The sequence below is a fragment of the Marmota monax genome, unplaced genomic scaffold (assembly GCF_021218885.2).
Source record: "Marmota monax isolate L192 unplaced genomic scaffold, Marmota_monax_Labrador192_F-V1.1 WCK01_AAM20220418_F8-fsc00046, whole genome shotgun sequence".
NCBI lineage: Eukaryota > Metazoa > Chordata > Mammalia > Rodentia > Sciuridae > Marmota > Marmota monax.
This window is the reverse complement of record NW_026692486.1, coordinates 1,254,433-1,277,928: the sequence shown is the minus strand read 5'-3', so window position 1 is coordinate 1,277,928 and position 23,496 is coordinate 1,254,433. Positions and strand designations below refer to the sequence as shown.

At 32.7% G+C, this 23,496-nt stretch overlaps 2 protein-coding genes across 2 annotated transcripts in view; one reads left to right on the top strand and one right to left on the bottom strand.

The window, feature by feature from the left end:
- The first annotated feature begins 3,657 nt into the window (after positions 1 to 3,657).
- On the top strand, positions 3,658 to 15,834 carry Asb17 (ankyrin repeat and SOCS box containing 17). The gene is made up of 3 exons (XM_046443130.1): positions 3,658 to 4,055; positions 13,127 to 13,406; positions 15,628 to 15,834. The coding sequence occupies exons 1-3, from the start codon at positions 3,658 to 3,660 to the stop codon at positions 15,832 to 15,834; spliced, it is 885 nt and encodes a 294-aa protein (XP_046299086.1).
- A 4,694-nt stretch (positions 15,835 to 20,528) lies between these two features.
- Positions 20,529 to 23,496, bottom strand: part of Msh4 (mutS homolog 4) — a 92,816-nt gene continuing 89,848 nt past the window's right edge. The window contains exon 20 of the mRNA XM_046443164.1: positions 20,529 to 20,720. Within this exon, the coding sequence (XP_046299120.1) occupies positions 20,529 to 20,720 (192 nt within the window). The remainder of the gene's footprint in view (positions 20,721 to 23,496) is intronic.

Genomic DNA, 23,496 nt, shown 5'->3' with positions numbered 1-23,496 from the left:
AAACCAGTAGTTATCCATGTAATGGATTCTGATCAAAGGGGTTTTTTTTTGTTGTTGTTTTTTAAATTTTTTTATTTGTTCTAATTAGTCATACATGATAGCAGGATGCATTTCTTTTTTTTATGGCATAACTTTTTTATTTTTTATTTTTTTTAATTTTTATTGTTGGTTGTTCAAAACATTACATAGTTCTTGATATATCATATTTCACACTTTGATTCAAGTGGATTATGAACTTCCATTTTTACCCCGTATACAGATTGCAGAATCACATCGGTTACACATCCACTGATTTACATATTGCCATACTAGTGTCTGTTGTATTCTGCTGCCTTTCCTATCCTCTGCTATCCCCCCTCCCCTCCCCTCCCCTCCCCTCTTCTCTCTCTACCCCATCTACTGTAATTCATTTCTCCCCCTTGTTTTTTTTCCCTTACCCCTCACTTCCTCTTGTATGTAATTTTGTGTAACCTGAGTGTCTCCTTACATTTCCATGCAATTTCCCATCTCTCTCCCTTTTCCTCCCACCTCTCATCCCTGTTTAATGTTAATCTTCTTCTCATGCTCTTCCTCCCTACTCTGTTCTTAGTTACTCTCCTTATATCAAAGAAGACATTTGACATTTGGGATTGGCTAGCTTCACTTAGCATAATCTGCTCTAATGCCAAGCAGGATGCATTTCAATTCATTGTACACAAATGGAGCACAACTTTTCATTTCTCTGGTTGTACAAGATGTTGAGGTGTACCACATGTACAATCATACATGTACCTACCATAATGATGTTCACCTCATTCCACCATCTTTCCTGCCCCCATTCCCCCTCCCCTTCACCCAATTAAAGTTCTTCCATTCTCCCCTCACTGATGGATCAGCATCCACGTATCAGATAGAAGTGGTTTTAACCTAATCACAACACACAGAAACCAACATAAAATTCATGCCTAGGTTTTCAATCTTAAGTATCTTTTTTTTAAAAAAAAGTATTTGTTAAAACTTGCTACTTCTTGGCCTGAGGTTGTAGCTCAGTGGTAGAGCACTTGCCTAGCATGTGTGAGGCACTGGGTTCGATTCTCAGCACTGCATATAAATAAATAAAGGTAAATTGACAACTAAAAATTTTTTTAAAAGAAAAACAACCTCACAACTTCTCAATCATTAATATAAAATGTATGAAACTGATATGTAACATTTTTAAGCAAAGACATTTATTAAAGCTGTCAAATATATTTGTAGTACCATTAAACTTCTGTCGATTTTACTGAGGGCTTTCCATAAACATGAGACGAATAAGCCACACACTATGGACAAATAGTATAGATACACTAAAGTATTAGGGCAGCTGAGCACAAACTGTGTATACAGTCTTGGTTCAAATCATTGCTACTTACTAGCTATATGACCTCTGGCAAGTGGCTTAACCCATGTAAACGTCAGGTTCCTCAACTACAAAATGGGGGTAACAATAGAAAATTATTAGAACTAAATGAAAAAGGGCATACAAAGCACTTGCCTACTACAGTCAAAGAACAAGAGGAATCAATATATGTTAACTAGTAGATTGTCTACTAAATGTGTTTTGATAATTACCATTAGTAATGGCTATAATTTAAAAAATTAAAGAATTAATACAGTACCAATTTTAGCTTACTTTGTTCAAATTTTTATATTCAAAGTGAACATAACTTGTTTTTTTCTGATTACAAAAAATACATACTCACTAACATTCAAATTATGCAGAAAATTATAAAGGAAAAAGGGAAAATCATTCTTATTTATATATCCAGAGATTTATATTTCTATTACTTTAATATATATTCTCAAACACTTTTTTCCAAAACCAAGATTAATCTATCATATGTTTATCTCAGTTTTATTTATATATAATCATAGAGCTCTTGTTTCATGACCTATATTCATAAACTATCCATAAAAATGAAAATGTAGTTTTCTCTTTTTGGAGAAGCACTAGGGTAGAGGTGAAGATTCTAGCCCCATCCTGCCTGCATTCAAACCCTAGCTTTACAAATTATTAGACATCATCTTGGACAAGACATTCTTGCTCAAAAAGCACTATATCTTAGCTTCCTTACCTGTATAGTTATTTTAAATATTAAAGGAGTTAATATCTAAAGTACAATAAACAGTGCCTCGTATATAAAAGTTATCTTTTATTACACATAGTCATACAAAGTGCCCATAACATATTGGTATATAAATTAAAAGCAGCTCATTGAACTATGGTAATTTTATCCAATTTGTATGAAATTAACAAAATATAGAATAATACACCTACATATTATTTTGTACACACATACATTAGCATAAAAGTATTTAGAAGGCTATACATAATTACTAACATGAATATCTCAAGAGATTTTCATTGGCTTTATAATGTTGCAATTTTTACAACTTTTATGCATATTACTAAGAAATCAATAAAATAGTTCAATTTAGAAATGTATTTTTGAGAAAATGAAGAAAGAAAGAATAGAGAAAAACAACTAAACCCTTGGTTTTCAGAAAGATGACAATCGTTATTAGGTTGTCATGGTGAGAAAAAGACTTCAGAATTTACAAAATTAAATGTAATATTGGTAGAACTATATTATAGTAAATCCAAAGTTATCATTTCCTCTTACTAAAAAGACATCAATTGTGTGATTTAAGTAAAAATGAGGGAAAAGGAAAAAGAGAACACATAAGTGCCTTTTAAAAATGCTAATACATATATGCATGGAATACATAAAACCAGGGTTGTCACATTTATTACTGACAACTCTGTGAATGGCATAGAAAGGTGGCTGAAACATAAGCTACTAAACAATAATAAAACAACCATAACATATTTCCTTTTTTAAAAAATTGAGACAAGGATGCCATACCAAGATTGAAGAACTTTTAATATATATTCTCCTTGTTTATAGAAGAATAATATCTATAAAATATAGAATCCAAGACAAAATTTTTGAATTTTATTTAATATTTTACTCCATTCTTGTCTCTCTGGGAATGAATATACACAAGTTAGCAAGTTACTTTAGCTAACAAATCAGTCTCAACTCTAAAATAGGGAAAATAACCTATGAGGATTAAGTGAGAATAAATGGTATTCATGCAGAACATGAAGACAATAGTACTTGATTGTCTATTGTTTACATAATAAGCTTAAATATAATCAATCTGTTTATTAATATTATTTAGTGTAATGTAAGAATGTGCTTTTACTCTATTTTCTATTTGTTTACATGTTAGACTAAAAAGAATAATGAGTTTGATTAATATTGTTTAATGTAATATATAAACCGTGCTTTCAGCACTTGAGAAACATACAAAATAGCTTGTGGTGAGTTTTGGGGAAGTTGAAAATATTGTATCTTAGCTCCTTCCCCCACGCCATTTCTGTCCGTGTCTCTCTCAAATGCCATCAGTTACATAGAGAGTCCAAAATTTCTTACCTATGCTGATGACAGATCTGCATCTATTGTGATGTCATCAGTACTTTATGGTAACATTTCATTTGACATTTTTACCCTGGTTACAGTTTAAAGGACACTGTTTGTGGAGTAAAGCCTATCACATTATCAAAATATGTAACTAAAGGATTACAGTATGACTACCTGTGATTTTATTTCTATACTGCTGCCTTAAGAAGCAATGAGTAAATCTAAATTATGTCGTAAGACTTCTTTTCCAAGAAGCAATATATTCTGCAATCTTATTGACAAAATTGTTAAGAGACCCTCCTTGCAGTTTTTGGGTCAATGGGGATATCACTGTTATGAACCTAGGATTTACAGAACACTGGCAAAAATTCTGAGGTATGTCGACTTGGATGGGTTTGACATACTACTCACAGATTATATTGCATTTGTGGAAAAATCAGGATACCGTTTTGAACTAAATTTTAACCTTGAATTTACTGAAATATGTGTGAATACAATTCTGTACTGGGTTTTTGCCAGAAAAGGTAATCCTGATTTTGTGGAATTGCTTCTTAAGAAGACAAAAGACTATGTTCAAGACCGAAGTTGTAACCTGGCACTGATATGGAGGTAATAATCTTATGTTTTTACCATTGAAATTTTTACCTTTAGGAGATTATAATTCTTCTTTTCTCTTCAATTAATAAGTATAGTTGCTGTATACAGATGTGCATTTATTCACACCTGAGTCATAAATCCTGACTCAACTGCTCATTGTTCACTCCTTTATTTCTTATGTAGTTGATAAACTTTTACCTACTTGAACGTAGTTATGTACTAATAAAATATTAGTGGTTCTGCTTTATATAGTTTACATATTAGGGATCAATGTAATGCAATGTTACAGAATACAGGTTTCTCTAATAAGACAAAACATTGTTTTGTGTGATACTCTGATCTTTTTGAGAATATCAAATAGTATATTTATAATTCTTGTATTAGTTGACTTTCAGAGTACAATACAGAATATACAAACATATTCACTTAGTATTATTTATTAAACATCATAGTTCCCTATTTGTATGTTAAATGTTGATAAATTTGACTGCAAATTTTCCACACATGAGCACAAAGAAAATCAAGTTCCAACTGCAATCTGTTATAGGGCCAAATTTTTACATAGTCTGAACTTGTCAATTTACCTAATGACTACCTGAGGATCTCATAAAATAAAAGTGACCTCCTTGTAGAGTCTGTAACATAGTTTTTGAAGTTATCTAATTTGTATTAACTCCAACCTATTCTTTGCTTTTAGGTATTAGTCTTATTAGAATAGATGTGCATTTATTCATTTGTTCAATGAAGTATTGATCATCATACTATATATGCAACATTGTGCTAGGCACAATGACAGGAGCAGGTGTACAAAGAAAAAACAGATCAATTAAAGACTAATTCAATTTAGGTTCTACCTGAAGCAGAGATTTTTTTTTTTTTGGAATATGTATCACTGTGCTATTGAAAAACTCCTGGACTGTGTTTCTTAATGATTACCCAAGTACATGGACTGATAGCTATGGTTTGGAAATATCAATTTAAAAACCCCAAATAGCACTTTTTGTTGTCTTAAGTAACCAGTATATTTGTTAATACAGGAGACAGCAGCACTTCTAAAGCTGTGTGTCACAAACTTGACTAAGTAATGCCTACGTAAAACAGAAGTGAATAAAGAAAAAGAAATAAATATACAGAAGGGAGAGAAGAAAATTGGAAAGAAAAAAAATGAAATAAAGAGAAACACACAGTAGAACACTATAGAGGGCCATGAACAACATTTTCTTTTCTTTTTGGTGCTGAGGATCAAACCCAGGGCCTTGTAAATGCTAAGCAAGTGCTCTACAACTAAGCTATTTACATCCCAGTCCCCATTATCAATTACTTTAAAATACAGTTTTGAAATAAATTTTGACTTAGAATCATATATAAGATAAAAACTCATTACAGGTCAATTCTATTTACTACAGCATCACTTGAATTTTTCAGAATCTTAGAATTTTAGATATGAATGAAGAATGAGAATTTTTTGGTAAACTCTAACTGTAGGCAGCAGCCTCTTGCATAGTATCCCTGGCCAATGCTCCCTGGTCTCTGAACAACTCTAATAATAGAGAGTTAACTATTTCCAGGGATATATCAGTTCCTTGTCTGGAATCCTTTTGTTTCCCACAAAGCTTTACCCATTCCCATAATTTTAAATATTATGTATATACCAAAGTCTCCAAAAGCTTTATCTCTAGCTCTGACCTCTCTTTTCAGCTCCAGACTCCCTCTACTATCTACTTAACTTTGCCACTTGGTATGTCAAACTTAGTAAAAACAAAACAGAATATTGATCTAACTTATCCTTTTCCTTATCTGTTCCTCTCTGTGAGTTCTCCCACATGATTCACAGCTCCTTTTGTTCTACCCTATTGCTCAAGGCAGAAATCTGGGATTTATTCTTGATTATTTTCTTTACTTTAACAACAAATGAGCAAGTCCTTTTGCCTATATCTGTAAAACATAGCCAATCAGTTCCATTTATTTTCATTTCCTTCTTTCTAACCTAAGTGAAGCTACCCTCTTCTCCTGCCTAGATATGGCAATAGACTCTTAGACTTCCAGGTTTCATTCTTCCCTTCCCACCCCTATAATCTATTCTTTTTTTTTTTTAATTTTTTATTGTTGGTTGTTCAAAACATTACAAATTTCTTGACATATCATATTCCACACTTTGATTCAAGTGGGTTATGAACTCCCACCTTCACCCCATACACAGATTGCAGAATCACATCAGTTACACATCCATTGATTTACATATTGCCATACTAGTGTCTGTTGTGCTCCGCTGCCTTTCCCAGCCTCCACCATCCCCCCTCCCCACCTCTCCCCTCCCCTCCCCTCCTCTCTCTCTACCCCCTCCACTGTATAACCCTGAGGGTCTCCTTCCATTTCCATGCAATTTCCCTTCTCTCTCCCTTTCCCTCCCACCTCTCATCCCTGTTAAATGTTAATCTTCTTCTCCTGCTCTTCGTCCCTACTCTGATCTTAGTTACTCTCCTTATATCAAAGAAGACATTTGGCATTTGTTTTTTAGGGATTGGCTAGCTTCACTTAGCATAATCTGCTCTAATGCCATCCATTTCCCTGCAAATTCTATGATTTTGTCATTTTTTAATGCAGAGTAATACTCCATTGTGTATAAATGCCACATTTTTTTTATCCATTCGTCTATTGAAGGGCATCTAGGTTGGTTCCACAGCCTTGCTACTGTGAATTGTGCTGCTATGAACATCGATGTAGCAGTGTCCCTGTAGCATGCTCTTTTTAGGTCTTTAGGGAATAGACCAAGAAGGGGAATAGCTGGGTCAAATGGTGGCTCCATTTCCAGCTTTCCAAGAAATCTCCATACTGCTTTCCAAATTGGCTGCACCAATCTGCAGTCCCACCAGCAATGTACAAGTGTACCCTTTTCCCCACATCCTCGCCAGCACTTGTTGTTGTTTGACTTCATAATGGCTGCCAATCTTACTGGAGTGAGATGGTATCTTAGGGTGGTTTTGATTTGCATTTCTCTGACAGCTAGAGATGGTGAGCATTTTTTCATGTACTTGTTGATTGACTGTATGTCCTCCTATAATCTATTCTTGACTCGGACATTTGAGTGACCTTTTTAAAACGTAAATTAGCTCATTATTACCCATATTCAAAATCCTCCAAAGTTTTCCCACTACAAATGGTATCAAACAATACCCCTTTTTATAAAATCCTACATGAATGGTCCTCAATATTTCCTTCAAATCTAGTCTCATGTTATTCTCTATATTTGATCACTATCATTGAACCCCACAGACCCTTCTTGAACATCTTAAAGTTCATTCCTGCCCTTGAGGCCTTATAACTGCTCCCTTCACCTGAAAAATCTCTTCACTCAGACATTCCCATAACTAACTTCTTCTTAACAGTTGGGTCTCAGTATAAATAAATAATATTTCCACAGAGAGAATTTCCTTGATCACCTATTCTAAAGAAGTTAATCATTATTAGAGCATTTTATTTCCATTCTCTGCACAGCACCAATCACTGTGTATTTGCTATCTGTGTTTCTTTCATTGATTTGTTTGCTCTCATTCTACCCTTAATAAAAGTAAGCTCTACGAGAACAGGAACTTTGACTACTGCATCACTGAATCCTGAGTGCCTAGAACTATGCCACATATTGAGCAAGTGCTCAACTAAGATTTTGTTGCATGAAAAAGTGAATTTTGATAGATTTATTTGATCCTTCTTTCTCACAGTGTGCTGAAATCTGCTTCCCTTTCTCTAATATGCCTTTCTAGCTTTAAAAAACAGCATACTCTTTCTTCTACATGGAAACCTCTCAAATATTTGAACACAGCTATTATATCCTCAAAACAATTACTTTAATTTCCTACTATCTGTTTATTTTTACAGCAGAATCATTCTTTGGTCACTCTCTGTTGTGTACACTCTAATTTGATAATATCCCTATTATAATAATGAACAGCTCATTATTACCCATATTCAAAACTTCTATACTACATTTACAAAGTCCCTGGGGTAGAGGAGATAGAATTAATGGGGAAAAAAGGAATTTGTTCATTTTTACAACAAACCAGCAACAAACATTCTAATGCCACAGTGCAACAGATTATAAGTGGCTAAAGGGAAATGATGTCATTCATTTAAAGTAACAATAATCATTTATTAAGCATTTTCTAAGTGTCAAGCTACATGCAACTTGTTGGAGATATAAAGACAAAGGTAGTCATTTTTCTGATTTTGGAAAGCTTACATAATAGTGAGGCATAAATGGGAAAAAATTATAATTACACTCTAAGTGCCAAAATACAAGCTTCTACAGATAAAGCAGAGAAGGAAATTGTTAATACTACTGGGAAAAAGTGTGTATCAGAGAAAGTCTCTAGAAAAAGGGATGCATTCAATTGATTTTTAAAAGACAAAAATTTTCCCTTTTTTCCCCTTGAAAAAAAAATGTAATGTAGGCAGAGGGAAGGCAACTAAAACTAAGGGAAACACCACAATATGTTGTCTCCAATGACTTCAGGCAGTTCAGTAATAGCTAGAAAGTGAGATGAGAATCAGAAGTGGCTAAAGACTAAGCCTTGAATGAAAGCTTCAGGGGCTTTTATAGCCTATATAGAGGGATTTAAATGATATCATAGGGATACCCAGGCAATGAAAGTCAAAATTATAGAATGAAAAGAGGGAGAAATAATTCTGCTCTACCACCTTCCTCCCCAACCTTTACCACACTTCTGTATCACAACTGTCCAGTTAAGTCATAATAATAAACTGAAGCAGCAGCAGACAGAGAAAAAGAGAAATTTTAAAACAGAATAGTATATTATTAGAAGTGAAGAATCAGGGAAAAGTTAGTCTTTGATTTCTAAAAGTTCAGACTTGTTGATGATTGCATTAATTTCCTGTTGCTGCTGTTTTCGGGGTTTTTTAAAGGCACAAACTTAATGGCTGAAAACAACATGAATTTATAGTTCTGGGAGGCAGAAGTCCAAAACGAGTCTTATGGAACTAAAATGAAAATTTCAGAAGGTCTGACTACTTCTGGAGGCTCTAAAGCAGATCAGTTCTCTTACCTTTATCATCTTCAAAAGCCCACCTACATTTCTTGGCTCACAGCCTCTTCCTCCATCTTCAAAGCCAGCATGACTTCAGCAGCATGGTAGGGTCATCATATATCCTTCATTGACTCTCCTGCAATCATTCTCCAAAACTTCTTGGAAGGACCCTTGCAATTACCTGGATAATTTCCATCTCAAGATCCTTTTCCTAATCACATGTGCAAAGTTCCTTTTGTCATCATTTAACTTACCACACATGACCACAAGCCTCTCTAGACATTACAAGGAATCTGAAAACTCAGTTTTAGGTGTAGGAGTTTGCATTGCCTAAGGGATATATCCAGGTAGAGATGTACAGTACATGGCTAGCTCTATAGTGTCATCCTGATGTCTTTCTATTAAATCCCACATCTACTCTGTTAGGAAATTTGCTGCTTCTGTTTTCAATTTATGGAATAGAGTCACCTCCACTGTTGTCACCCTGTTCCAAGCTAAGTTGTTTTATTCCTTTTGTCCTATAGCAAGTTCTCAACAAAGTGCCAGTCATGCTACACTTCTAACCAAACTCTCCAATGGCTTATCCATTCCATTTAGAGTAAAAGGTGAAGTTCTTATAATAATCTGTAAGGTTCATTTCAGTGTGGTATCTCATTTCCTCTAATCTCATATCCTACCCTTCTTTGCCCTTTTCAACCTTTCAACCACACTTGGCTCCCTTCTTCCCCACTCCAGGTACACTCTCCTGCCTTAGGGCCCTTAAATATCTAAAGGGCACCTTATCCCTTTCTAGTCTTTGTTCAGATGTCATCTTTTAGTAAGGACCTCTTTTAGCATCCAATGTAAAAATGGAAAATGCCCTCAATACACTTCCCAGTATATCCATACTTCTTATTCTGTGCTACTTTTTCTATTTTCCACAGAATTTAGCACCTCCTAACATATAAAATTTGTTTGCTGTATACATCCTGTATTGTCAGTAATGGTTTACTATAACATAAGCAAGACAACAGCCATTTATTGTAGGACAGGAGGGGTATATATACATTCCACACAGCTTATCTTAATTAACATAAACTAGATACATCAGTCAACCAATAAGGAATCTCCACACTTAATGGCTCCCTGGCGTTACTTCACAAACCACTCCCTCTGGCATTTTGCCAGGCGCCATCTTGACTTGTTTACAGACCCTAACACCAGTTCATAAGCATATATGACAGGTTTTCAGATACAGAGGGTTCAGTTTATTAACCTTACATTTTAAAACTGAATTTTGCTTTGCTTGCCTTACTTTATCCATATAAATACTATTATAATTAACTGTCACTACAGATTAAGCAACTTTTGGTTTATAGTACCATTCTCTTTAAATATGATGATTAATCATATATCATTTGGATACTGATTAGACTTTTTAATTTCATTTTAAACTTATTTGAGTTTTAGTTATATTTTCAACATTTTGCAATATTCATTTAATATTTCTAAAGGTAATCACAATTTTAATTTATTTAAATCCACTAGTATCTCAAATCTTAAAAATGACCACTTAAGGTTTATTTTGTTCCTCAAGTCTCCTGAATTCCAATACTATAAAGTTAAGGCAACTTAGCTTTCTTAAGAAGTAGCAAGATGAATAAATTTTATTGGCTTTGGTAAGTTTAAATGATTGTATATCACCAAAAATCTTGTGAAGATTAAAGACAAATTCCAATTAAAAATATTTGAGTGCCTATATTATATATGCCCAGTATTATTTTAGGCACTTAGAGATACAATAGTGGATAAAAACCACAAAATTTCTGTCTTTTTGGAGCTTTGATTTTTTACAGATAATTTTGCTCAGCCATTTATTTTGTAAGATGATAAAAATGAAAGCTTAATGGCATTTAAATAAGTTTTCCAAAATAATAAGAACTTAAGTGAGGTATGCTCAAAATGCCAAGAATAAGATAAAGTTCAGAGTATTCAAAGAAGATATCATGAAAGAATTTTTTGGACAGGGTCTTCTAAAATGAACTAGACTTAGCATTGAAAAAATAAGAGAACATATACAAAGCAAAGAAATGTGAAAGAGCTAAATACAATGGTAGTTTGGAAAACAGAATATCAATGATCGATAACACAAAAGAAGTAGTTTAAGAGTTCAATTTTGGTTACATATTAAAAGTATCTGTGAAAAAGATGATATGAAAATATTCACCTCAAGATATTTCAGTAGAGAATGAGGATAAATACACACACACACACACACACACACTGTGCTAGTGGCAAAGATTCACCTTTTGACTTCTAAAATGTTACTTTGCACTGCAACATACTATTTTTTTTCAATTACAAAATTCTGACATTTCAGAGCTCAGTGAAGCTTTGGAGATAAGCTAGTTAGTTTAATGATTTTCTAACAATAATTTTTGAAGTTCCTAACCAGGGAACTAATAGTGGGGAGGGCTCTAGCACCTTCAAATCCACTTCAACCAGAGATACTCCTTTTTCTGAGTTTTGTAGAATTCTTCAGATAAAAATAATTTGAAAACAATATATCTAAAACAAAACATTTATTTTATGTAGCTAGTCTTTGTATAACAATCCCCAAAGCCAGTCTAAGTTCCTGGATAACCTACAGGAAGTGACTGTTCTAAGTAGAGTCAAGTGCCACTTCTCAGTACTTCTACATTACCTCAAGCTTACTTCTATTGCAGCAATTATTACCTTATATTTACTGTGTTGAATTACTTGTCTGTTCTTTATTAGACCAAAATAATCAGGGACTGCATCTTTAATCTCTATATAGCTACTTCTCAGTACATTCTGCACAAGCTAGTGTTAAACAAATCAATTAACAAAAGAATAAGCAAATTAGTACATAAATGCATGAAGAAATTGAGACAAAGAGAATGATTTACCCAAGATCACACAGTTAGGAGAAACTCCACTGTATACTGTTATATCATGCTGCCTTCCATCTTAATTAAATATACACAATCTTAAAGCTTCCTTTCCTTGCTCTGCCTAGTTGTCTCATACCAATATTTATACTTGTATGCTATTGTGCAGTGTATATTAGTATTTTATTAGGTCAGCCAAGATAATCCCAAAGGAAAGGATCATTAACCAAATTTCCCTTTCCGTGGTCTTAAAAGCCATGTTACTTGGCCAAATTTGACCTGTTAATATAGATTTCCATGTGATCAAAAACACCACCACCATGTTTACTCTACATTTACACCAACCAACTCAATAGTAAGCACCAAAGTCTACTAAATGAAACAATTACAAACACTGCAAAACATTAGGAAAAAAAGTTCCATTCTGTCAGAAGAGAGGAAAATTTTTCAAGTGTAGCCATCATGCAGCACTCCAGGAAAAAAGATTTTAGAGGAATCAAAACTTTACTTCTGAAGAAAAATAAAATTCTGCCCTAAGGAACCTGATATAGCTCTCATCCTAATTTACATTTTTAAGCTCATTCTAATTTTATGAAAATGAAAAAATAGAATTAAGATAGCTATACTTACTCCTTTTTCACCTAATCTTCAATCTCAATTCAAGCTCATATGTGACACATGATCAAGAACAAAATCAAACAAAAAGATACCAAATGGTTCCATAATTCTGTTAACAAAAGTAAAATTGTAAAAAATAATTTTCCTTTTTAGATTTTTTCCAGAGCTTCACGAGTTTTATACTATGTTTCTAATCACTATGGCTTTCTCAAATGAGAAACACAGAATGGCTGTGACTACAAGTAACCCCTTTCCACACACTATAAATCTTTTTTGCTTACCTTTCTTCAAGTGTAAAGGGGACTTCAGATGTTTGGTAGGAGTTTTCTTTTATCCTTCAGTTTGGTCTAGACTTACACAATGAAAAACTCTTCATAAGGCATACTAATGTAAATGTAAATTACACTTTATATATAAAGGTAGACTTTAAAAGTTAAGACAATATTTAAAATAATGCTATTATTTTTCTATTACTATTCAAAGGATTTCTTAATTCTGTATTCAATAAAGTTTTTGTTTGTTTGACTCACAGAACTTTCACACCAGTATACTGTCCAAGCCCACTAAGTGGCATCACACCTCTACTCTATGTAGCTCAGACAAGACAGTCTAACATCTTAAAAATACTCCTGCAATATGGAATCCTAGAAAGAGAAAAAAACCCTCTCAATATTGTCTTAACAATATTGCTGTATCCTTCAAGAGTGAGAATAATGGTTGATCATGAATTGATTGACATTGAGGAAGATGCCAAAACATGTTTAGTGTTATGTTCCAGAGTGCTTTCCACCATTTCAATCAGGGAAATAGAGGTAAGTAAAATATTGTTCTCTGGGTTTTTCTACTGATGATGAATTTTAAGATAAAACTGCGGTGGTAAAATTAAAAAGTTAATTTTAACCTACAGATTATATCCTGTGACAAATTAATCATATGCTTATTAATTAAAAATTAGAGGCAAAATCCAAATTAGCTAAAAATTAGTCCTTTACTTTATAATTTTGATTTCCTCAATATGGAAGAATTTTAAAAGTTAAATTTACAGTTTATTTAGTGTTACTATATAGTTGTATATTATTAAATATTATTAACATAAGCCACTGTGTTTATTAAGATTTCTGTCTCTTAAAAGCAAAATAGAGCAGGGCATAGCGGCACATACCTATAGTCCCAGGCTCAGAAGGCTGAGGCAAGAGGTTTGCAAGTTCAAAGCCAGTTCTCAGCAACTTAGTGAGGCCCTGAGCACCTTAGCAAGACCCTATCTCAAAATAAAAAATAAAAGTTCTGGGATGTAGCTCAGTTGTTAAGCACCCCTTGGTTCAATCTCTCTGTCAAAACAAACAAACAAACAAAAAGCAAAGTAGATTAAACATTTTGCAGACCTCTTTTCCAATAAGATATTTAGAAATGAAAGTTGCATTTCTCTTTACAAATAAAATCACATACTAAGAAACATATTTTTTTTCCATTCAAATTTCCAAACACTTCTAATCATTATAAAGACATAAAGGCTTAAAATATTTGTTCTAATAATATATATCTCAGAAGTGGTAAAGATCTTCTTCTAAGGTTTTCAAAATAAACCAGGCTTAGAGAAAAAAAATTGACCATCTATATAGAAAATTTTCACCCTTCAAAATGAACAGCAAGTTCTAGAATCAAATTGTACCATGCCCACTAGTAGAAAGAAATGCCTTTTTAAAGTTATTCCTATAAACTTAAACCAAATTATTAAGGAATGAACAGTTCTCCCACTCTTTAAATAAAAGAATGAACAATTCTCCCACTCCAGAAATAAACTAATAGAGATATAACTCTGCTGTATTTTTTTTTCTTAGTGACTCAACAGTAAATAGCAATGCCTTTGCCAACTATAAGGAAAACAAGTAGGTCAAATTATTTTGGCAACCCACTTTTAAAGCAAAAATAACTTTTTTTTTTGCATTTTCAGCAACTTGCTTGTCCTTGATCAGTGTTAGTTCTGCACAATTATTCCAGAACGTATCAATTTTCAACCAATTCCATGAATGCTATTACTGAGGTATCACTACAGGAAGAAAATACTAGGATAGAGTAAGTTGACCAAAATTACCCACCTGAGTGGCAAAGAATTTCCAATCAATTGCAGTTGAATAAGTTAAAATAGCACTGTGTAAGAAGATAAAGGATTAAATTGCTTGAAAAAGAACACTTCCAAGTAGGTTCCCCATCATAGCACATATATTTTATTGTAAGTAAATGTTTAGATATCTCGATGTCTACACCATGGGTCTTAGCACAAAAACTGTGTCTCATTTATATTCCCTAGCAATTATCCCAAATGCCTATCACAATGCTGAGGATATATTAGATATTCTTTAAGTAACTAATGATTGAATAAATAATGAATGTGTATGTATCTAATATAGTTAAATAATTGAAAGTGTCATGGAGCCTGAAGAGTATAGGTTTTACTAGGAAATACATTTGTAATACAGGAATACCAAGTCAATCTATTAACATTTTGACCTCTAGAATTATATTTTTAAAGAGATACCTTCAAAAAAACTTAATTATTTTTTTAATTTGGAGAAGCCTCTAGTAAGCCTTCTATGTGTTAATTTTTACTCTACAGTGGCTGGAACCACCAGGGAACAACTTCTAGGATTTACATTGTCTGTGTCCAGCTTTAGACCCATAGAATCAATCTCTGAAATAGGTCCTAAGCATTGAAAATCTTTACACCCACTAATATATGGCCACATTAACAATAAACTGATAAAATATAAGTATGATCATATAAAATTAAAAATTTACTTAGCCATAGTGGTAAACAATTTGGTATGTATTCTTACAAACACTATTTAAACTTTATCATTGTTAGTAATAAAATGGGAAAAAAAATACCTGCCTTGGGTGAAAATATTTTTGAAAAGGCTATAAGAGTTAAATAAATTTAGCATTTTTTTCTGAATTTGAGTAAAAAAAATAAAACTGCTAAAAATTTGGACTAATCCAATGATTAACATGACAAAAACTTTTCCCTTATTTCAGACACAACTGAGCTTAGGAAGACATCCAGTTATTTCAAATTGGTTGGAATACATTCCTTCAACAAGATACAAAGATCCATGTGAACTATTACATCTTTGCAGAATAACCATCAGGACTCAACTACTAACCAACAATATGCTCCCAAATGGAATATTTTCACTCGTAATTCCTGTTTGTCTACAGAGCTACCTGAATTTAGAAAGCTAATATGCATCTTTATCCTAAGTCCTTTAAAGATGCTCACCATTGTGCCGCTTTGAAGTTAATAAATTATTAACTTCATGAAAGTTTTTTTGAGGTTCATTATATACAAGGACTTTATTTACCTTTGCAGTTATTCTATGTCCAAATACAGTCACATGTTGAGGTTCTGAGGGTTAGAACATCAACATATATTTTTGGGGGGGGACAATATTCAACACATAATAACTTCTAACTAAAAAATCATATCAGTCACTAAATTTGGTTCAGTCACTAAATTTCTTTTTTCTTTGAAGTAAATGTCTTTTATCCCTCACCAGTCATTCTACCCTCTCCAGTCTCTTTACCTCACACAAACATTGTTTCTACTTTTAACCCTCATCAATTCTACTGAAATATTCTCTTAAACTGATCTCTGACTCTTGTTTCAATCTCATCTTAAAATCATTTATACTACCAATCACGTTATATTATTAAAATGTAAATATAATCATGGTGTACACCCACCACTATCATCACCACCACCCCTTTCCCACTGCTCAACAACAAAAACATTTATAAAATGCTTATTATTTCATGCCCTTGGTTCTACATATTGCTGATCCTGCTATCTAAAATGCCTGTTCCTTCCTGAATGTTAGACATATTTTATTCTTTAAACTCCCTTTGAGCCACAGAAATAATATTCTTTGTAACAATATTATATTACTGTAATATATTACATTATTGTACTTACCACATATATCCAAATGTATGTGTTTTTTCTCTTTACTACTTCTGGGGTTCTCAAAGTTAGATGTCATATCTTTTGTATTTCCAACATCTAACGTGTTGACTGGTCTTTAGTAAATATTTATTGAATTAGATTTCCTTTGTGGCTTTCTAACAGTAAGACAGTATTCTAAAAGCTTTTGCTTGAAGGGACAGATTTAGAAATGTGCTGTCAGAGAGTAGGCTAAAAGAAGCTAAAAATAATTTTTAAAAAAGGGAAATAAAACATCACTGCTGGATAACGAATTACCAGAATAACTTTAAATTTCCAACAAAGTGTTGCTCAATACACAGCTATAAGAATAACTAAATTTTGAGTAAGAGCTCTAACAATACCATATACTAGTAAGCATGAGGAGCAACTAGAATGCTTATATATGGCTGATGGGAATGCAAAAAATAACAGCCATTCTGGAAAACAATTTGGTATCTCCTTATGAAGTTAAACATAAACTTACCATAGGTCAGAGAGTTTCTTCCTATTTAATTTAGGTAAATGAAAATGTATACTCCCACAAAAATCAGTACAGGAAGATGTATAGTAACTTTATTTATAATTAACGAAAGCTGGAAAGCCAAATGTCCTTCCAAGAATGAATGCTTAAACTAAAGCACATTCAAAGTAACCCTTGTCAGCCAACAATAGAAAGGCATAACAACAGGGGCAAATCTCAGGGTTATATACTCTATGCAGGTATCCACTAGGAATTCTGGAAAGCAAAAACAAAACAAAAACTATAGGGAAAGAATGTAGGTCTGTGGTTGGTGGATTAAAGTTAGGGACAACACCAGGGTAATATTTTGTAGTGATATAACTTTTATATCTCTATTGTGGTGGTGGTTACATAAATCCACAATATGTTTTAGTTAGCTTTTTCACTGCTGTGACTAAAAGATCTAATCAGAACAATGATAGAGGAGGAAAAGTTTATTTGAGGGCTCACGGTTTCAGAGGTCTTAGTCCATAGGAGGCAGGCTACATTCCTCAGGGCTAGAGGTGAAGTAGAACATCATGGTAGAAGAGTATGGCAGAGGGAAGCAGCTCACATGATAATCAGAAAGGAGTGGGGGAGAGGGGAGGAAGAGGGAGAGAGGGGGAGGAGGAGGGAGAGAGGAAGAGATAGAGAGATAAAGAGAGAGAAAGAGATTCCACTCTTCAGATACAAAATATATACTCCATAGTCATGCCACCAATGAACCACTTCCTCCAGCCACATCCCACTGCCTCCAGCTACCACCCAATTAATCCCATCAGGGATTAATTCATTGATTAGGTTAAGGCTATAACCCAACCAATTCTCCTCCAAATCTTGCATTGTCTCCCATGTGAGCTTTTGGGGGACACCTCATATTCAAACCATAATATATATTAAAACTCATAAAACTGTACCCAGAAAAGTTGATTTTACTGTTTGTAAATTTTAAGATGAACACTTCCTAAGCATGAGGATAAGCTTCCTTTTTTCCTCCATTTCCACATATCTTACTCTAGACTTGAAAAGACTAACTTATACAGGACTTTATCCTGTGAGGAGAAAGGTGGAATGAACTAATAGAATGGCTTTGAGGTAGAGTTAAAGGAATTACTACTAAGGCATAATAGGTATTTATGTCAAAGGCTGGATTATGAGATAGTCATCTTATTTTGAAAAAAGACAAAGAACTGAAAAGCAGAATAGATCTGAAAATTAAAGAATGGATTGTGCCCCCCTGTATTCCCTCTCTTTGTGACATAATTATATCTTCCTTTGATTTGCTTTCTGTTATGTTTCTGCTACACATAGAATAGTTTAAGAAAAAGTAATTTAATTTTAAGAAGATATAAAGCTATTTCTATTTCAATATCTCAAATCTAAAATAAGAGGGATTAATCACTGGGTGCAGTTTTTGCATCAAAACTTTAACTGAAAAATTTTCTTAAAACTCTAGTGGAACCTAACATTAGGGTTAATTCTACAAGGAAGCTAATGCATTTGAAGAAATGATAGTCAGCATGTTTGATACTTTTCACCTGTTTCTGCTTGTCTGTTTTTCTTCTACTGCCTATTCCTCTTCTACCTTTTACTGCTTCCTACATTTTCTTTCCCACTCTCCCAATCTGCCATGACCTTTTACTCCTCCGTGCCTTTTAGAAATCTGTCACAAGCCTAAATTATGTCTTTAGGAATAATCACATAAAACATAATTCAATACAAACACTGTGAATTAAAATGTGGCTAAGGTTAAAATACAAATAGAGTGATATTCTTTTTCTAAAACATAACAATAGAGAATATAAATAGTCTAACAAGACATTTAATACATATTAAGTGTAAAACACTAATTTACATGTACTTTTTCAAGGAAGTATGTAAGTCATTTAAATTATAACTTTTTCAAAATACCTGGCTACTAATATTAGAATACTTAGAGCAAGTTTAATAAGGTCAACAAATTTAAATCTTATAAAATGTAACATGCATATGTCAACAAAATATGGCCTAAATCAGTCTGTGAATAATTTTTTTGCTAAATTACTATTGATACTACAGTTATTGAATAAATAGTTCAAATGTATACTCTGACTTCCATATACTTAGTTGCTGTTATAATTTGAATTTTCCCCAAATGTGTTTCAACAAGGACCTCAATGCAGCAATATTTAGAGTTGAGACTCTTGGGAAATGATTGGATCACAAGCACTCTTAACTCCATCAATGAATTAATCCATTGATGGGTTCATAATTTGATGGCATTACTGGAGGTGGTGAAAACTTTAGAAGGTAGAAAGCAGTTGGAGGAAATTGGTTTCTGACAGCATGTCCTTAAACAGTATAATATGTTCTAGGCTCCTTCCTCACTCACTTTTTGCTTCTGGCCACTATGTGGTTAGCAGCTTTCACCATGATGTTTTGTCTCCCATAGACCAGCTAACCATTGACTAAAATCTCTGAAATCATAAGCCAAAATAAACCTTTCCTCCTTTATTTTATTTTCTCAGGTATTTAGTCATAGCAACAGAAAAGAATAACAGTTGCCCAAGAAAAGACTAACTTCCTTATGTTAGGCCTTTATACTGTGATTATGTGAATAAGTCACCTACTGAATATGGAAATAAGATGCCCGAGAAGACTCTTTCTAATTAATTAATAACTGGTAGTCTTCTGTTTTCTTCTGCCCATTTATAAAATAAGAATAACCTTTGGGTAAACTCAGAAATGGTTGTATGAACCACATGCCTCTGAAAAATAGCTCCTTTGTAAAACAACAAATGGGGTAAATAAAAAATACTGTATTTCCTTTTTACTGCCTTTTATTTACCTAATAAAGATGATCAAGACAAAAATTAGAAAAAAGAAGAAAGTAAGAAAAAATTGAACTACTGGATGTCTAGAAAATTAAAAGGATTTAACATTACAAAATGCTTATTTCTACATCTAGAATGTCCAAAAGAGAACGTTAAAATTCTCAGTAGCATTCTAACATCAGAATCATTTATAATTGGAACCTAAGGGTATCAATTCAGCAATTGTTGAGTTATAAGGTATATTACTTCAGAATAGAATGTTAAAAAAAAACTCAAACAAGTTTCCAGATCTAAAAAGAAAGGATTTTTTTTAAAGTTAAGATATATGTAATATTTTAAATTATAATTTATAAATGCAAATAAACTTAGCAATGTGATTTTCATAAATGAGAGAAAAGTTATGCCTTATACTTTTTTCTAACATAAAGATCATTCCTTTAAATAGTTCTCATTTGTTAAATTAAAATAGCAATTTTTTGTTCATTTTAGAATATTTAGATGAAAATTCTGAGGTTAATATAATATGGTTTTTAATTAAAATATAATATTTAGTAAATATTTTCTTTTGCTCTTAGGAGATAAATTAATTCAAGGTTCCTGATATAAAGATATATTATTTCATTAGTATAAAATATGACTTGTATTATTCTTCAGTTTTTCCTGGAACTTGCTCAGCCTTGCATAAATCTTCTTCATATTTCTTCTTGAGATTATTTAAATACATCCGCAAACTGTCTGGATCCAATTGAGAATTTCGAGCCGTTTGAACAAGTCTTGTGGCTAGATGATACACAGCTCTCTGTCTTTCCATCTCCGGGGTACTCCTTTGGTGCTGCTGTTATTAAATATCCACAGATATAAATTTAAAATGAATACAATTTTATTTAAATCATAGTTTGACACTGTTCTACATCTATAGAAATATGGAGGAACTCAAAGATAAGAATCAGTTCCATCCAACTAGTAAAAATAATACACTAGAAGAAATTTTTTAAATTCTATTTGGAAGAATAAAAATACTATTTGGAAGAATGAAATTTCTTATGAACATTTACTACTTTATGACAGAACCTTAAATCCTCAGAAATCGCTTTTCAATGAAAAAAATTTGTTAAATAAATTAAATTCTTCAATAAAAATACCAAGAACAGTAATAGAAAATTCAACAGAAAAAGGTTCTACAAATACTTTTTCACTAAAATGGTATGGGCAAATAGCACTACTCATTGCTATACAGTAATCATAATTTTAATGTTATCCAAATATACCACTATGCTGTCTCCTATTTTAATTCCTCAGTAGATAAACTGGTGGACATAATGGGTCATCAGAAAATTCCTTGTCCCTAACAGAACTCATATGTAGAAATTGTTGGAGTCTAAGAGAAAATATTCATGGAGGGGAATAGTACATTTTAAAAATACACAACATAAATAGCTATTTAAAATTATGCCTTAATTCCTAACAAACTATACTTGAGGATACCCAAGAAATTTAAAATGAGAATTTGGAAGACTTTTATATATTCCATTTTTGAATAGTACTTCATGATTGGAAATACAGCTGAAAAATTCTTAATCCATACCTTTGCCTGACCTAGATAGAGGAATCAACATTTTCAATCTCAACTATGTATGAAAAGTCTTGGTTAGTCTCCCAGAAATACAATCCTGTCAATTCTTTCTCAATACAGCAAGGAATTCTAAATATTTTCCTACTTTTATTATAGGAAAAGATGGATGTGTAACTGATGTGATTCTGCAATCTGTGTATGGGGTGAAGGTGGGAGTTCATAACCCACTTGAATCAAAGTGTGGAATATGATATGTCAAGAAATTTGTAATGTTTTGAACAACCCACAATAAAAAATTAAAAAAAAAAAAAAGATTCCATGAGGTAGAATAAGGTTATCATATATTCACCCATGTTTCTACTTAATACATAAGTTGATTACCATTACTCTATTATTCAAATAACAAATTTTAGATATCTATTACCATCTATGTTCCAGACCCCAAAGCTTGTGTATATGTGTCTAGGGAGAATACAAAATGTGAACCTGATATAATATCAGAACTCAAGGAGCTTGTGGTCTAGTGGTAAAAAGGCTTATTTTAAGCAATTTATTATGGCAATTATGAAAAGTTCCACAAGGGCAATATAAAAGGTTCTGAGAAAGGGAAGTTCACTTCTAGATCACATGAAGAGAAGCTTAAATTAAATGGAGTATTTGGAATGAATCCTGATGAGTAGAAGCACCTAGACGGGAGAGTGTTCTTCATAGAAGAAACAGCCAAAGCACATTGGAGAGCATGCTACACAATCAAGTCAAAGTGATGAAATGACAAGTAATTCAATGTGACAAATGTGGATTATGCAAAACTGAGTGAAGTAATGTAAAGCTTGTGTAGATAACAAAGAAGATCTTAACACAAAAATCAACAAACTTCAGAATCATCTGATAACTGGTTGAAAAAAAAAAAAGCAAATTCCTGAGCCACAAATTCCTGAGATCCTTAAAAATCTAAGATGTACCAAACATTTCAGGTGATTCTAATTTCTTAAAACTATGTTTTGAGAAATAATATAGAAGACTTTTAACACTAGGCTAAGGAGTTCAACTTTTATATTGTTAAAAAATAACTGAATGTTTCTGAGTAGGCAAACAATCTGGTAAGAGCTAAGCATTAGAAGATAATCTGGTAGAAGTGTGCAGGAGGTATTGAAAAGAGAGACAATTTAATTACACAGACCTAATGAGATGTAATTAAGAGGAGGGGTACATAGATGATTCTTATGGGTCATTGGGAGGCTTGAAAGAAAAGATATGGGAGATGTTTTCAGAAAAAGTAATTCTCAATTCAATTTTTGTCCTAAAAAGTAGACTAAGATGTCAAGGGGAAATGTATATAGATTTGGAGATGGGCAGTAGTGATACAGAATCTGTGAAAAAGGATGAGATCACCAAGACTGCAAATTTTTTAAAAAGTGTGGGGGTGGGAAAAATATTATAAACATTTATATTTAGTAAGTATAAAAAGATAAAGTGTTGGTGAAGAAAGGAAATAAGTAATAATCAAAGAAATAAGAGGATAAAAATGTCCATAAGAGAAAAACTGCACAGACAGAATTAAGGAAAGGGAAGTGATAAGTGCCATAGAGATATCATGGAAGATAAGAAGTGATTTTAGAAAAAAAAACACAAGATGTTTTGATTAACTGGGATTTAAGAAAAAAGTTTCAAAATACTGAGGGGAAAGGGAAAAAAAACAAGAGAGAGAAATGAATTACAGTAGATGGGGTAGAGAGAGAAGATGGGAGGGGAGGGGAGGGGAGGGAGGGGGAAAGGAAGGGGATAGGAAAGGCAGCAAAATACAACAGACACTAGTATGGCAGTATGTATAAACGTGGATGTGTAACCAATGTGAATCTGCAAGCTGTATACGTGGTAAAAATGGGAGTTCATAACCCACTTGAATCAAATGTATGATATGTCAAGAGCATTGTAATGTTTTGAACAACCAATAAAAAAAGAAAAAAAAAGATTAAGATTACAAGTGGATAGCAGAAGAAGAAAGTATAGATACTCTTGAGTTTTCAGTAAAAAAGAG

Excerpts from the sequence above, each read along its gene's own strand:
- Asb17 (XM_046443130.1), top strand. The coding sequence starts at position 3,658 with ATGAGTAAATCTAAATTATGTCGTAAGACTTCTTTTCCAAGAAGCAAT. Across the intron at positions 4,056-13,126 it reads AACCTGGCACTGATATGGAG|AACTTTCACACCAGTATACT; the intron begins GTAATAATCTTA and ends TTTGACTCACAG. Across the intron at positions 13,407-15,627 it reads TTTCAATCAGGGAAATAGAG|ACACAACTGAGCTTAGGAAG; the intron begins GTAAGTAAAATA and ends CCCTTATTTCAG.